The sequence below is a fragment of the Cervus canadensis genome, chromosome 15 (assembly GCF_019320065.1).
Source record: "Cervus canadensis isolate Bull #8, Minnesota chromosome 15, ASM1932006v1, whole genome shotgun sequence".
NCBI lineage: Eukaryota > Metazoa > Chordata > Mammalia > Artiodactyla > Cervidae > Cervus > Cervus canadensis.
Window position 1 is genome coordinate 41,988,539 of NC_057400.1, and position 13,226 is coordinate 42,001,764.

The 13,226-nt window shown below is 35.1% G+C and overlaps 1 protein-coding gene across 6 annotated transcripts in view; it reads left to right on the forward strand.

Annotated features, from left to right (window-relative positions):
* The window catches only part of SLC4A10 (solute carrier family 4 member 10), a 336,246-nt gene that overhangs the window by 295,535 nt on the left and 27,485 nt on the right, over positions 1–13,226 (forward strand). For all 6 annotated transcript variants that reach the window (XM_043488151.1, XM_043488153.1, XM_043488154.1 and 3 more), the window contains 4 exons: positions 2,020–2,181; positions 3,648–3,761; positions 4,772–4,933; positions 12,508–12,759. In XM_043488151.1, coding sequence (XP_043344086.1) covers positions 2,020–2,181; positions 3,648–3,761; positions 4,772–4,933; positions 12,508–12,759 — 690 coding nt within the window. The remainder of the gene's footprint in view (positions 1–2,019; positions 2,182–3,647; positions 3,762–4,771; positions 4,934–12,507; positions 12,760–13,226) is intronic.

A 13,226-nucleotide genomic window follows, 5' to 3' on the forward strand; every position in this document is an offset into this window, starting at 1 on the left:
CAGAGCCGCAGGTTGAGCTCCCTGTGTTATATAGCACCTTCCCACTAGCTGTCTATTTTATACACAGCAATGTATATGTTTCCGCGCTCCTCTCAATTCATCCCACCCTCTCCCTCACCCATTCACAGGTCCAGTCTCTATGTCTGGGCCTCTATTCTTGCCCTGCAGATAGGTTCATCTGTATCATTTTCCTAGGTTCCATACATATATATTCCATTACTTTGCTTAGTAGTTGCTTTACTAGTAAAGCTGAACAAGGGGCAAGAGAAGGAACTAAAAATTTCAAGGATTTGTTTTTGCTACTTTATCCATTTTAACAGAGTTTTGAGAGAAGGAAAAACTAAAGCTATAATTAAGGCTTGGGGATTTTTTTTTTTTTGACTTATTTTCCAATTAGCAAAGTTTCTGTGCTCTCTATTAACATGGTTAATTGGAATTCAACTTTAGCTAGCAAAAAATGTAGCATTTGCAGTTAGATTAGAAAAAGGAACAGAATTGTTTTAGATAATTATAAAGTATACAAACAATATTTCTCAAAAATCCTAGCCTTACAGGTAACTGTCCCAAGTGATTTTACTGGTTTGTCTTTGGATAACAAGGTAGCAGTCTGTGATTTAGTCTAGAATCTTTCAAAGGTATTTGTTTCCTGCGGTACTTCAGGGCTTGAGGCTTTATTCATTGGACAGTCTCTGCTGGTGATCAATCTGGCAGTCTATATTTTCTCCTAAGATCTTTCTGTACCATGGTACAATTCAATTCCTAATTCATGTTCAGAATATCTCAAGTACTAGCAAGGTCACTGAATCACTTAAACCATTCTTTTCTGTTTTGAAATAAAAAATTAAAATTGAATGTTCTAATCTTTAAAATGAAATGGTAAAACCCAATCTAATATGAGCTTTAAAAAAGTCTTAATTTCAAAATAATATTGTTTAAAATGCTGTTTTTTCCTCCAAGAAAGAAAAATTTTTTGACTTTGCTGCCACCTCATGGCTAAAACAGCAATTAGAAATGATTCCTCAGGGGCTTATAAAATATATACCAGAAAAAAAAAAAAAAGATCATGAAGTCTGTTGTTGTTGTTGTTATATAGTTGCTCAGTTGTGTCTGACTCTTTGTGACTCCATGGAGTATAGTTTGCCAGGCTCCTCTGTTCATGGAATTCTCCAGGCAAGAATCCTGGAGTGGTTTGCCATTTCCTTCTCCAGGGGATCTGCCCTGCCCAGGGATGGAACCAGAGTCTCTTGCATTGGCAGGTGGGTTCTTTACCCCTGAGCCACCTGGGAAGCTCCTGAAGAAGTCATAGTAAATATGAACTTTGCCCTGCTCCTATAGTACTTTTTCTCTTTTGTTCCGTAATTTAAGTTTGAGCCCCATCTTTGACTTTTGGTTTCACTTCAGTAATAATATATCGTATTTTTTTGTTGTTGCTTTTCTCACCTTTCTTGGGAGCTTTACTGCTACTGCTAAGTCAGTTCAGTCGTGTCCGACTCTGGGCGACCCCATCCCCGGGATTCTCCAGGCAAGAACACTGGAGTGGGTTGCCATTTCCTTCTCCAGTGCATAAAAGTGAAAAGTGAAAGTGAAGTCGCTCAGTCGTGTCCGATTCTACAGAATCACTGTTCTCCTTTAATATGCAATAGTATTCCCACCAGAGGCATCATGTTTGTATCACAGCTCTGCTGCCGCCCAGCAGTGGTGAGGCCATAACAAATTACTTACCTTCCCTACACCATAGTTTCCTCAGATACAAAATGGAAATAATAGCAACCACCTATTTTATAGGGTTGATGTGATAATTAAGACGATGATTGGTGAATCAATTAGTTTTATAGATTTAATTTTTAAAAGGCAAAAATTGTAGAAATGGTTCATATTGCTCACTACCTATCCAAACATGAGCCTTAATTAAAAACCTGGGCAAGTCAACTGCAAGTGATCTTAAGACATTAGTTTTCTGAAAGAATTATGGCCACCTGTTTTTCTTAATAGCTCTATTTGTTTTACTTCCTCCGGCAGGAATGCAAATCACTGCACGGGGAGTATGTTGGACGAGCCTGCGGCCACGAGCACCCGTACGTTCCAGATGTTCTCTTTTGGTCAGTGATCCTCTTCTTTTCCACAGTCACTCTGTCAGCCACATTGAAGCAGTTCAAGACTAGCCGCTATTTTCCAACCAAGGTACTTAGACTACAGCTTTTCTGATCAAAATGTGAACCAGCATAGAGCATGTTACGGTGATATGTGTATTTTAGGACCAAAAAAGAGTGATTGCTGTCATTAAAGGGGCCACTAAAAGGTTTTTGTGTGATTGAGCTGCCATATTAGGAGTGAGGTGTGGTGAGGTGGGGAAGAGGAAGCATTTTGTGAGACTGGTGCTGGGAGTGCAAATTGCCTCTAGGCTCATCTCCTAACTTCAAATCCCAGAGATAAACTCCCACTTTCCGACTTTCATTTTTGGAACTCAGAAGCACACACTGCATTACTGATTGTCACTTTCTTGCCCAGTGAACAGTGGGAACTATTCCAGCCTGACAGACACCTCACAGGAGCCACCGTTACGTTTTGTAATTGGGAAAGCCCCTGCAAGACTCATTGGAACACTATCCTCTTTTTCATTTTTAAAGTGTCAGTCCCTCCCCCTAACCCACCACGTTTGCATCTGCATATTTGGAAAAGAAAGTAAACAGAGAAACAGCTTAGTTCAATATTTAACACTGCAAAGTAACACCTATAAGGCCTGACTCAGCCAAAAAAGGACTAAGGAAGGAAGGGAGGGGGAGAACAGAAAAGAAAGAAGAGAAACAAGAAAACAAGCTTTAAAAATTGTGATGAAAATTCTACTCTGAGAAAATGTTTTAAGAACTGTTTGAGAGAAGCTTCTGTTTTTGTTACCTCTTCCTTCCCTAAGGTGGAAGATTCATTTCTTTCCCCCAAAAGCTTAATTTGATTAATATAGAATTGGTTTTTTTAATTAAACTCCTGAAATTTGTGTTTGTGTGTATGACATAAAGGCATCCTAATAAAAGCCAGATATTACTGAATATTGTTTAAGGGTTTTGCTCAAAGAAGCCTTAATAAATGAGAAATAAAATAACTTTTAAATTTACTTACTCTATTGTGAACATTACCTGCTGCTATACTTATATCTCAGATAAACTTAACTATTGTGATACTTCAATAAAAACAGATTTTATTTTATAGTGTTTGGGGTTTATCATATTAAAATGTTACCTGTGTGAGAAAGAGTATTAAAATTTAGCCAGATTCTCTCCATGCAATGTTGTTCTTTATTTTAAATATTCTCACACTGGAATTCATAATAAACTTAGATTTTTATCTGCATCACTGGTGTAATAGTACCATGCAGGATTCCCATAATAAACTTAGATTTTAAATAAATACTGAAAACAGCACAATCACCATTGTAGCTATTTCACAATGCCTCATTTTGAAAACATTGAGTGTATATTTATCTTAATGACAGAGGTACATAAATATAAATATGACAGAGTTAACAGTAAAATTATAGTATGCATAAAATGTAATATGATATCATGTCATAAAGTGTGATTCTAGATTATGTTCCTGAGTATTCCTCGCTATTTATTGCTCCTTCAAGTGACAAGTGTTTTAATTATCTTTAGGTTCGATCCATAGTGAGCGACTTTGCTGTCTTTCTTACGATTCTATGTATGGTTTTAATTGACTATGCCATTGGGATCCCGTCTCCAAAACTACAAGTACCAAGTGTTTTCAAGGTGAAGTTATGATAACATTTACTATCTCTCCATCTCTGTAGGTCTAATTTTTATTCAGATGATGGTTATAAACCTAGCACTTGGGATTTTCATGAAAATATAAAGAATATTGATTAATATAACAGAAAATAAAATGCCCACAGCCCAACTACAATTTTGGTCTAATATTAAAAAATAAGTAGTAATCACAGAAATAGAGACCTAGAAACCACTTGAAAAAGTTTCCTGTTAATTCTTCCAGTAAGAATATCTATATTCCTAAAAGATAAGGAAACATTTTGAAATTAAGGGAAATGCATTTTCTTGATGCAGAATTGCACAATGGTTAGGTATTGGAAAACAAATAAAATTAGGTCTGGAATAGAGTTTGAACCACATTACAACTATGACCTTGGGCCAGTTACTTAATCTTTGTGAACCTGTTTTCTCGCCTATTAAACAGAGCTGGGGACTTCCTCAAAGAATTGTCAAAATGAGTTCATTTGTGACTCATCTCAGGCACCAGCCATGTTTAGAACCCTTCCCTGAGTGTGCTTTTGCTGTTTTTACTTAGTGGCCTGGATACACATCTAAAATGAGTTATACACAGTTGTCAATGTGATATTTGTAAAAGTAAATGAATTTGCCAATCCAATAGCACATATGATAATGGTAATATAATTTTATTTAATATAAATATTGATTGAGAACACAGATTTTTGAGCCAGTCTATCAGAGTTGAAATCTTGTCTTCTCCACTCTCTAGCTTTGGGACCTTGAGAAATTTATTCTCTATGCTTATTTCCTTGTCTGTAACTTCTTTAGACTGTTGTGAAGAAAAAAGTGAGTTGAAATATTTAAAACACTTAGAATGGTGCCTGGTACCATGTTTTGTGAATATTAATATTAAATATAATTCACTTGGCATATCGGTTTATAATTAGGGCTTTCCTGGTATTGTCTGTAAGACTTCATTTGATTAGATATTTATTAATCCAGTTAATAACTATGCATTCTTTAATTTTTCACAGCCCACAAGGGATGATCGTGGCTGGTTTGTTACACCTTTAGGTCCAAATCCATGGTGGACAGTAATAGCTGCTATTATTCCAGCTTTGCTTTGTACTATTCTAATTTTTATGGACCAACAGATTACAGCTGTCATTATCAACAGAAAAGAACATAAGCTAAAGGTATATTTTAGCATCCATTTTAACATAAATCATTATGATTTAACTGAGATCAATTGATGTTTGTTGTGTTTATTATGCTTTGTAGTCTATATTATACTTTGTATTCTATAGTTATTTGCATAGTGAAATATTAAAATTTTCAGATTTATAATTTTATTTTCTATATTCACGGTACTTTGTCTTACAATAAGCTTCAAATTAGTTATTAATTAATTTATTTATGGCACTTAGCTGAGCTCTAAATTCTAAAACCCTACCTCTAGGACTTAAAATTTAAAAATGTTGCCAAAGTTCTAGTGTTCTTTACCGTGCTTAACACATTTTAATGAAATGGTCTATTTTGGTGAAGTGTAGCTTTACCAGTGTCTTACATGAGATTCTTCTATTTCTATATTTGACTCTAAGTATGTCTATTAGATTGCATTCATTTTGGAACAAATTACATCTTCAAATAATTCTCATTTTTCTTTAGTTACTTCTCCATCTATAATGTCTATGACATCAAACCAAGTTATAAATGTTATAATTTTTAAGTGACATCTTTGTTGAATTTTATTGCAGATTTCAATGACTTTCTTTTACAAAGAGAATAAATATAAATATATTTAATTTATTATATTCTGACCCTGCCTTTTGTAACTGTGAATAAAGTTGTTCATTGGTATGAGATATGTAATGTGAGCACTGTCATTTATAGGAATATATTAAGTTAAATTGAATCAACAAAATCATTGAATGGTTAAAAGCACTCTGAATCAAACCTTATAAAAATTAGAACACGCACAATCTTGTTTTTTCTGGTGTCATGGGATAATGGTGAGCTATCGTCATGTATTCTTTAAATTCTAGGAGAAATTTTGTCAGAGCAACAGAAATTATACTTTATAGAATTTTTAAGTATGTACCTTAGAAAGATTTTAAAAACCTGATTGAACTATTTGATAGGAAGTAGTAATGACATAAATATAAGAAAGCACAGTTATTTGCAATAAATCCTCCTGAAAAGGAATTTTGTCTATTACATTGGGGAGAATGTGTATCTATTTTAAAATAAAGAACATTTTTTTATTCTCTTTTTAGGAAGTATCAAGAGCGCTCAAAACCTTTTTTAAAAATGAGTTCATATTAACTTCTTGTTTTTGTCAAAGAAAAATTTTAATTATTAAAGATATATTCTACAAAAATATCACATGAAGTCTTAGGAACTAGACCAGTGAGGTGCTAGTACATGTTTAACAACCAATTCTCTGTGTGTAAAAAAAAACCCTGATTTATAATGTTTGCCGATTTTCATGATATGAATACTCCCATCATGGCCCTTTTCAAGCTACCAAAGTGACATCAATTGGCAGGAAGAAAATTGAAAATTAAACAATTGGCTCTTATAAGTCTATATGAGCTGGCTCCAAAATACTGCTGAACTACATTATTCAATATTGGAAACTTTGAATCATTTACAGCTCTCAAAATAAGAAATTCAGATTTCCAAGTTAGTAGTCAACTTATTTAATATCAATCATTCAAAAATATTTGATAGTAAAAATATCAGGCTTCTGCAAAAGCAAATACTGCCACAACCTAACTATTAAAGTTACAGAGTTAAATAATCTATAAAGCTGGTGTTAAGAACTTTATGTTGAACATTGTTAATCTGCTATTCTCTAAGAAGTAGGAAAACATTTTTCCTAGACACCAGTTTATTTTTTTAAACTGAAAACATCTCTATTTTTCTCATCTCTATTTTTATTGTATACTGAAATATGTATTTTCGTACTGCATATGTTGCATGTTTTTTTTTTTGCATAAGAGCATTATCATGGTAATCCTCCCATGTCAACAGTATAGGCTGCATTATCATTTTAACGGAAGTTTATGTATTTCCTTGTATGACACGTGTTTTTAAATGAACTGAAAGACTCCTGTTTTAGAAAGAAAGCTATATAATCATTATTTCCCTTTCAAAGGAAGTTGGGTTTTTTTTTTTTTTTTGGCTTTTATAATTAGGCAGAAATATTACTGATTTCGCTGAAAAAATTCTCTTTGTATATTTGTTTCCCAAATATTAGTGGAATTATATTAAAACAGAATGTAGAAGTAAGTGAAGAATTGCCAAGGGTGACGTTACCTCTTTGGCTGTCCTGTGTGCTTGCTCTTTCCAAATCTCTCTACCTTATAACCACATAATGCTTGCTCCTTGTTCTTCCTGAGTCCATGGTAGCCCCTTGACATTCACAGACTTTCCAAAGCTCCAGATCAATAAATGTACTATGTTATTTCACCTTTATGTATCATGTAGAGTAGCTAAAATATAGTAAAGCATTCTTTAAGTGGTCCTTTCAATTACCTGCTTTTCTAGAATTAAATGTAGAATTAAAGCATTTAATATTTTTGTCACTAAAATGAAGTTGAGACTATATTATTAAACTATATTATATTATTTGTACATACTTTTTATTGTACAAGTTGCTGTATAGTCAAAAGATGCCTATTTTACCCCTTAATAGCCTGGATTTAATAGACAGAGCAAATCTGGTTTAATCATAAAGCCAGATAAGGCTTTGCTATATTGTCACAAGAAGAGTTGGTCTTTTCTTGGCCTCTATTAGTCTGAACACCCCCAGTTTCCTTTGGATATGGATATTTTCAAAGTAAGTTCTATCCAGTGAAGACATATTTTATCTGCACTGAATACTTTTTTTTTTTGGCCTCTAACCCAGTGTTCTGTAAACTTCAGTATCACGTGGGCTGCTGCTACTGATTTTCCTGTTAACAACAGCAAAAAATCACTTTCTCAGAATGTTCTTTACTCAGAGTAACGGTCTGTTCCATAACCGCTCTCCCCACCTGTTGCTTCCCTGAAATGTCTGCAGTCTCTGGCTTTTACTTGAACCACATTGTCACAAAAAGACACCTGTTTCTTGAATATATCCCAAAACCACAAGTTAACCACATTATCAACTTTTGCTGATTTTCTTTTCTTATTTGAAAACCCATTATGTCTTGGTTGGGGCATTTCCTGAGATAGTTAGATGAATGACGATTTCTAGATTCTGTATCAAGCACCTTGTAGAGGTCATGTTATATATTTAAGTTGACATCACATAGCCAAGTCATCTAGAAATTTCATCATTTCATTATCTCTTCCAAACCTATGTTTTAGATCTTTTTACTTTTTCTTCCCTTCCATTACCAAAACCAGTTGCCAAGGTTTTCTCCTAGAGGAATTTTTTTATTTTAGAAGACTTTTCTCCTACTATTAAAATTTTTTTTGTCATTTTTGTGTTACTACATATGCAATAAAGCTGTGTTGAGTGAAGAGTCTAGCGCCAACTCACGGGTAAGTGACTCCTCCCTCAGAATGAAGAATTTCAAGACCAGCAAAACTCTAACTCATGACATCTCATGATCCTTTAGGTCACTCAAAAGTATCAGAAGTTGAAAATGTAAAAACTTGAAAATGCAAATTACCATTCATATTATATGTAGATGTAAATCCATACTCTCTCTAGCATTTCTCATTTGTTTGTTTCTACCCTAGAGAAGTAGAATCAGCATTGGTTAACTGAATCCCTTTGAAAATCATGAAAAATTTCCACTTTTAAAAGAAGTATATTCTCTAAGAGTGGAAAGCTACTGTCTTTCAGAAAAGAAAGTTTCTGTTAAGATATAACTGTGGGCTTTTCTTCATGTTTCTGTAGACAGTTCAGGCTTCTTTTGACATCATTTTTTAATAAACAGCAATACAATCCCAGATCACTTGAGTAAATGAATGCATTTGCCACATTCATTTGGCACCACATTCTCTTGATGATTATGGCATTTGATATGTTCTTTTTTGCCCTCTTTGTCAGCCTGGTTCTTCATGTCAATCTATAGTCTTTTATGTGGTTAACTTGACAGATGCAGGAAATTGCTGCCAAGCTTTGAAATGAATTTTTTCAGCAGTGGCATCTGGGTATCAGATGGTCCTCTTGGCTGGCCTCTTGTCTTGCTGCATGTTGGTTTTAGTGGGGTCTGGTGTAGCATCACCTGTTGCTATGCTCCCTTTTCTTCCCATATGTCCATTTCCCGTGTTTCATGGATGAATGTGAGAATAGAAGCCCTGATTCTGTCTTTATTTCAGAAAAAAATCTACAGAAATATGTTAGAAGGTACAGAGTTCTCTCTCTGACAAAGGGATACTTCCCTTTGGCTGGCATGCCCATCAGCTAATAATTTGGTTACAAAGACCATGGTTTTAAAGACATTTTAAATGGAAGGCAAGACGAAGGATGATGATTAATTAGTGGAAGTGCCAGAACTGCTTTATTTCCTTTGACTCACATTAAATTAAGCTGCTCCCATTGTTGTACAACATAATCAGGGGGAAATTGTATTTTTGATTTTATTATCTGCTTGGACTTTACAAAGCTAGCTTTCTAAATTTAAAAAGGAAATTATTCTCTTGCAAAGTGTTATTTTGTCTGCTTACTGCAGTCTCGCATCCCACAGTTTACATTTGTATCATATATTTTTTTAACAGCAAGCAAGTCATTTTATTTTTTAAAAACTTTTAATTTTGTTCTGGGGTATAGCCAACCGATAATGTTGTGATAGTTTCAGATAAACAGCGAAGGGATTCAACCCTACATTCTCCTCCAAATTACACTCCCATCCAGACTACCACATCATATTTTTGAAACACTAAGACAAGAACTATAGGAAATGGCTGTCATGAAGGCCTTCCTAATATACTTATGCCATGGGGAGCATATACCATGGGAAAGACCGGCGTGTCCTGAAAGCATAAGCCTGACTCTCAAGTCCCCATGTCCTCTGCCCTCCTCTCATGTCTATCTCTCAGCTGCTAGCACCTCTTCCATTCTCTCTTAGCAATACCACAGATTTGCAAAACAGCCCAGGGAGCACCGTTTACATTGTACTGCCTCAGTGGCAAGGGCTTGAAGATCAGGTCCTTTGCTGTCCTATGTTCTTCACACTGCACAGTTCCTAAGACAACACTTGTCTAACCGGTTAAGACTCTGTCCTTAATTTGGGTCTAAAAATTTTTATTTAATTAATTAATTTATTATTTTTGACTGCGCTGGATCTTCGTTGCTTTCCAGGCTTTTCTCTAGTTGTGGTGAGTGGGGGATACTCTCCAGCTGCAATGAGCAGGCTTCTTATTGTGGCGGCTTCTCTTGTTGCGGAGCACAGGTTCTAGAGCATGTGGACTCAGTAGTTGGGACTCGCAGGCTCTAGAGAACAGGCTCAGTAGTTGTGGCTTGTGGGCTTAATTGTCCCTCAGCATGTGGGATCTTCCTCGACCAGGGATCGAACCCATGTCTCCTGCATTGGCAGGAGGATTCTTTTCCACTGAGTCACAGGAAGCTCAATGGGATTAAAATTTGAGTTCTATCCTATGTAACTACATCTTCCAAGATGTTCTGCAAAAGGACTAGGGGACCATAGTCTGGCTCTGGTGAAGCTTCTTATACTTTCTTGGTCATGCTGACGCAAAGGTGTTTCTCTTCCCGCCTTCCAGCTGTCTCCAGAAAATCTCTCCAGAGTTATTAGCAGAAAATCTCTCCAGGTTTATTAGCCGAAAAATTGTCTAGGGTTATATTCACAACTGAAATTGAGTTTAGGCATTTGGGTGAACCTGGAGCATTACCCTAACCAAGCTGACCCAAGGAAGGGTGCCAATGAATTGGTGACAGCGCAGGTGGAGAAAAGGTACTTGTGTGGATATGTCTCATTTTCTCTTCTCTGTCATCTCCTGCACTTTTATAATTTGGCAAGGGTAAGCAGAAAGGGAAGGAAGTACAACCGATTTTAAGGGTGTTTTTCTTAGTAAAATAATGAAATAAAATAGCAGAAAGAAAACACTACCATGACAAATACACATCAAATAACTCAGTATGTTTTACCTTTAAGGCTATATTAGCTTTCAGATAAACTAGAAACTGCTTGCAACTTGGTAAAACTACCTGTAAAAAAAAGTCAAAATTACTCCTCTAGAGTAATTGGTAATTTCTGCTCACGTTCATAATAATAAATTTAACAGTTATATTTATTTTAAAATTACACCTAGATTTGATTCTAAAAATATTTCAGTTATGCATATTTCCTTTTAAAATTGTCAGTCTGTGACTTTTTGATTGCTTATTGTATGTTAATGATTGCACTAAACTGGAATATACTGAGAAATTATGTGAAGTTTAAACATGTTTTTATTAAGGAGCCTTGAAACAAGTACAAAAGAAGAAAGTTTTTGTTCAACTGTGAAAATATGATGGTCGCTAACATTTACTAGGTACTTACTGATATATCAGACATTGTTCTAAATGATGTGAAAATCATTTGTAATTCTCAGAACAACTCAGCACTCTGTCTCTTGTCATCATCATCACCATTTTTCAGATAGGGAAACAGAGGCACAAAAGTTTAGATGATTTGTCCAAGATCATTGCTTAAGCCAGCATTTGATCCCTGGCGACCTGTCTCCAGAACTTATTGTCTAGGCTAAGCTGACCCAACTCTTAACCATCTTATTACACTACCTCTCATGAAGTAGTCATTAAAAGTTGGAAGGTAAAATAGTGTTTGCTAACTCTTAGGCTTTACACTGTCAGTTTCCTATGGGTGATGGTGACAGAGCTATTCCCCATCTTGTTTGTGTCCTCTAAGGACTCTTAGCCAATCAGTTTCCTCAAGGGAACAGTCCTCAGTTCTCCACACCTCCACATGTCCCATGCATCCATTTCTCCTTATTTACATTTCTTATCTAGTTTAAGAGAGCACTGAAGTTTGCAACATCTGGAAGTCAGTGATGGAGTAGAATAATATAGGGGATAGAAAGCACAAAACTATCATTTTAAGGAGAGATCAAATTTTTCTAGTACTGCAAGAGATGAGAACAAGATAGTCCTATGCTAGGATAAAAATGAGTTTGTAAAAGGAAGTTTAGGTTCTATGATATTATTTTTCACAATAAAAGTCAACCATTGAGACAAAAGAGCATAAATGGAAAGGGCTTAACAAGAGTTTATCCTTTAGGAGTTCTTAGCAAAAAGGCCTCCTGGGTATTGTCAGGAAGTGGTGTCTAGTCACAACCAGGCCATTTTTAGCTCTATTGGGGACACAGTCGTTTGTTTTCTCAGCCTAATGCCTGATATATAATTGATGCTCAATAATTTTTTGTATAAATTAATGATGAAAGACATGAATTACAAATTAACCTGCTCATTTAAGGAACCAAAACAAAGGGACTGTATTTGAAAATGACTTTACCTATTCAGTTGAAATAGAATGGAAACTAATGTACTAGTAAGCCAGAATTATATCTATTAAAATACGTAGAAGTCACTATAATCATAATTGCAGTAGGAACATCTGTAGCTTTTCTTTAAGTGGACTGTGTATTTTGAGACTATTCTCTTTTTATCTTTAATTTATTTTGCATTTTAGAATCAGTTATATAAGATTCAAAATAGTATCTCTTTTCTATTCTTTTCTGTTCTGTGGCGGTGGTGTCATTGGTATTTATGCCAAATTCAGGTAGAATGAGAATTCTCTTTTCTTTCTCTTAACAGAAAGGTTGTGGGTACCATCTGGATCTGTTAATGGTGGCTGTCATGCTGGGTGTGTGCTCCATCATGGGCCTGCCGTGGTTTGTGGCTGCCACTGTCCTTTCCATCACTCATGTCAACAGCCTGAAACTGGAATCTGAATGTTCAGCTCCAGGAGAACAACCCAAATTTCTTGGCATTCGGGAGCAAAGAGTTACTGGGCTTATGATTTTCATTCTCATGGGCTCATCAGTCTTTATGACTAGTATTCTGAAGGTAATGAAATCTCCCTTTGTGAACTTGAGAGAAGGCAGAATATATGTATTATTGTTTAAGAAATTTCATTTGAGTCTAAGCCATCAATTTGTAAATATTGTATGGCATGTGATGAAAGTGATGAATTTTTTTTTACCATGTTTATATAGCTTCTTACCAAGGGAAATTATGTGCTATATTTTAGAATCCTTAAGTATGTAAAAAATTTAATCTGGCAAAGTAAATTTGATGTATAAATTATTATTGTAATTTTGAAATGGTAATCAAGTTCTGGGAAACAGTCACTCATCTCTGACTAGTGACCTGAGTTTACTATACGCCTACACAAAAGAAAGTTTCTAATTTCTTTTCAGTGGACAGATATATTTGCAGTTAATATTACTTAGTAAAGGGGGAGGTGTAGAGATAAGCAGTGCCATGGTCATGGCCACATATGCAGTTTTGTATTTTAAATGTTCCATAAAACT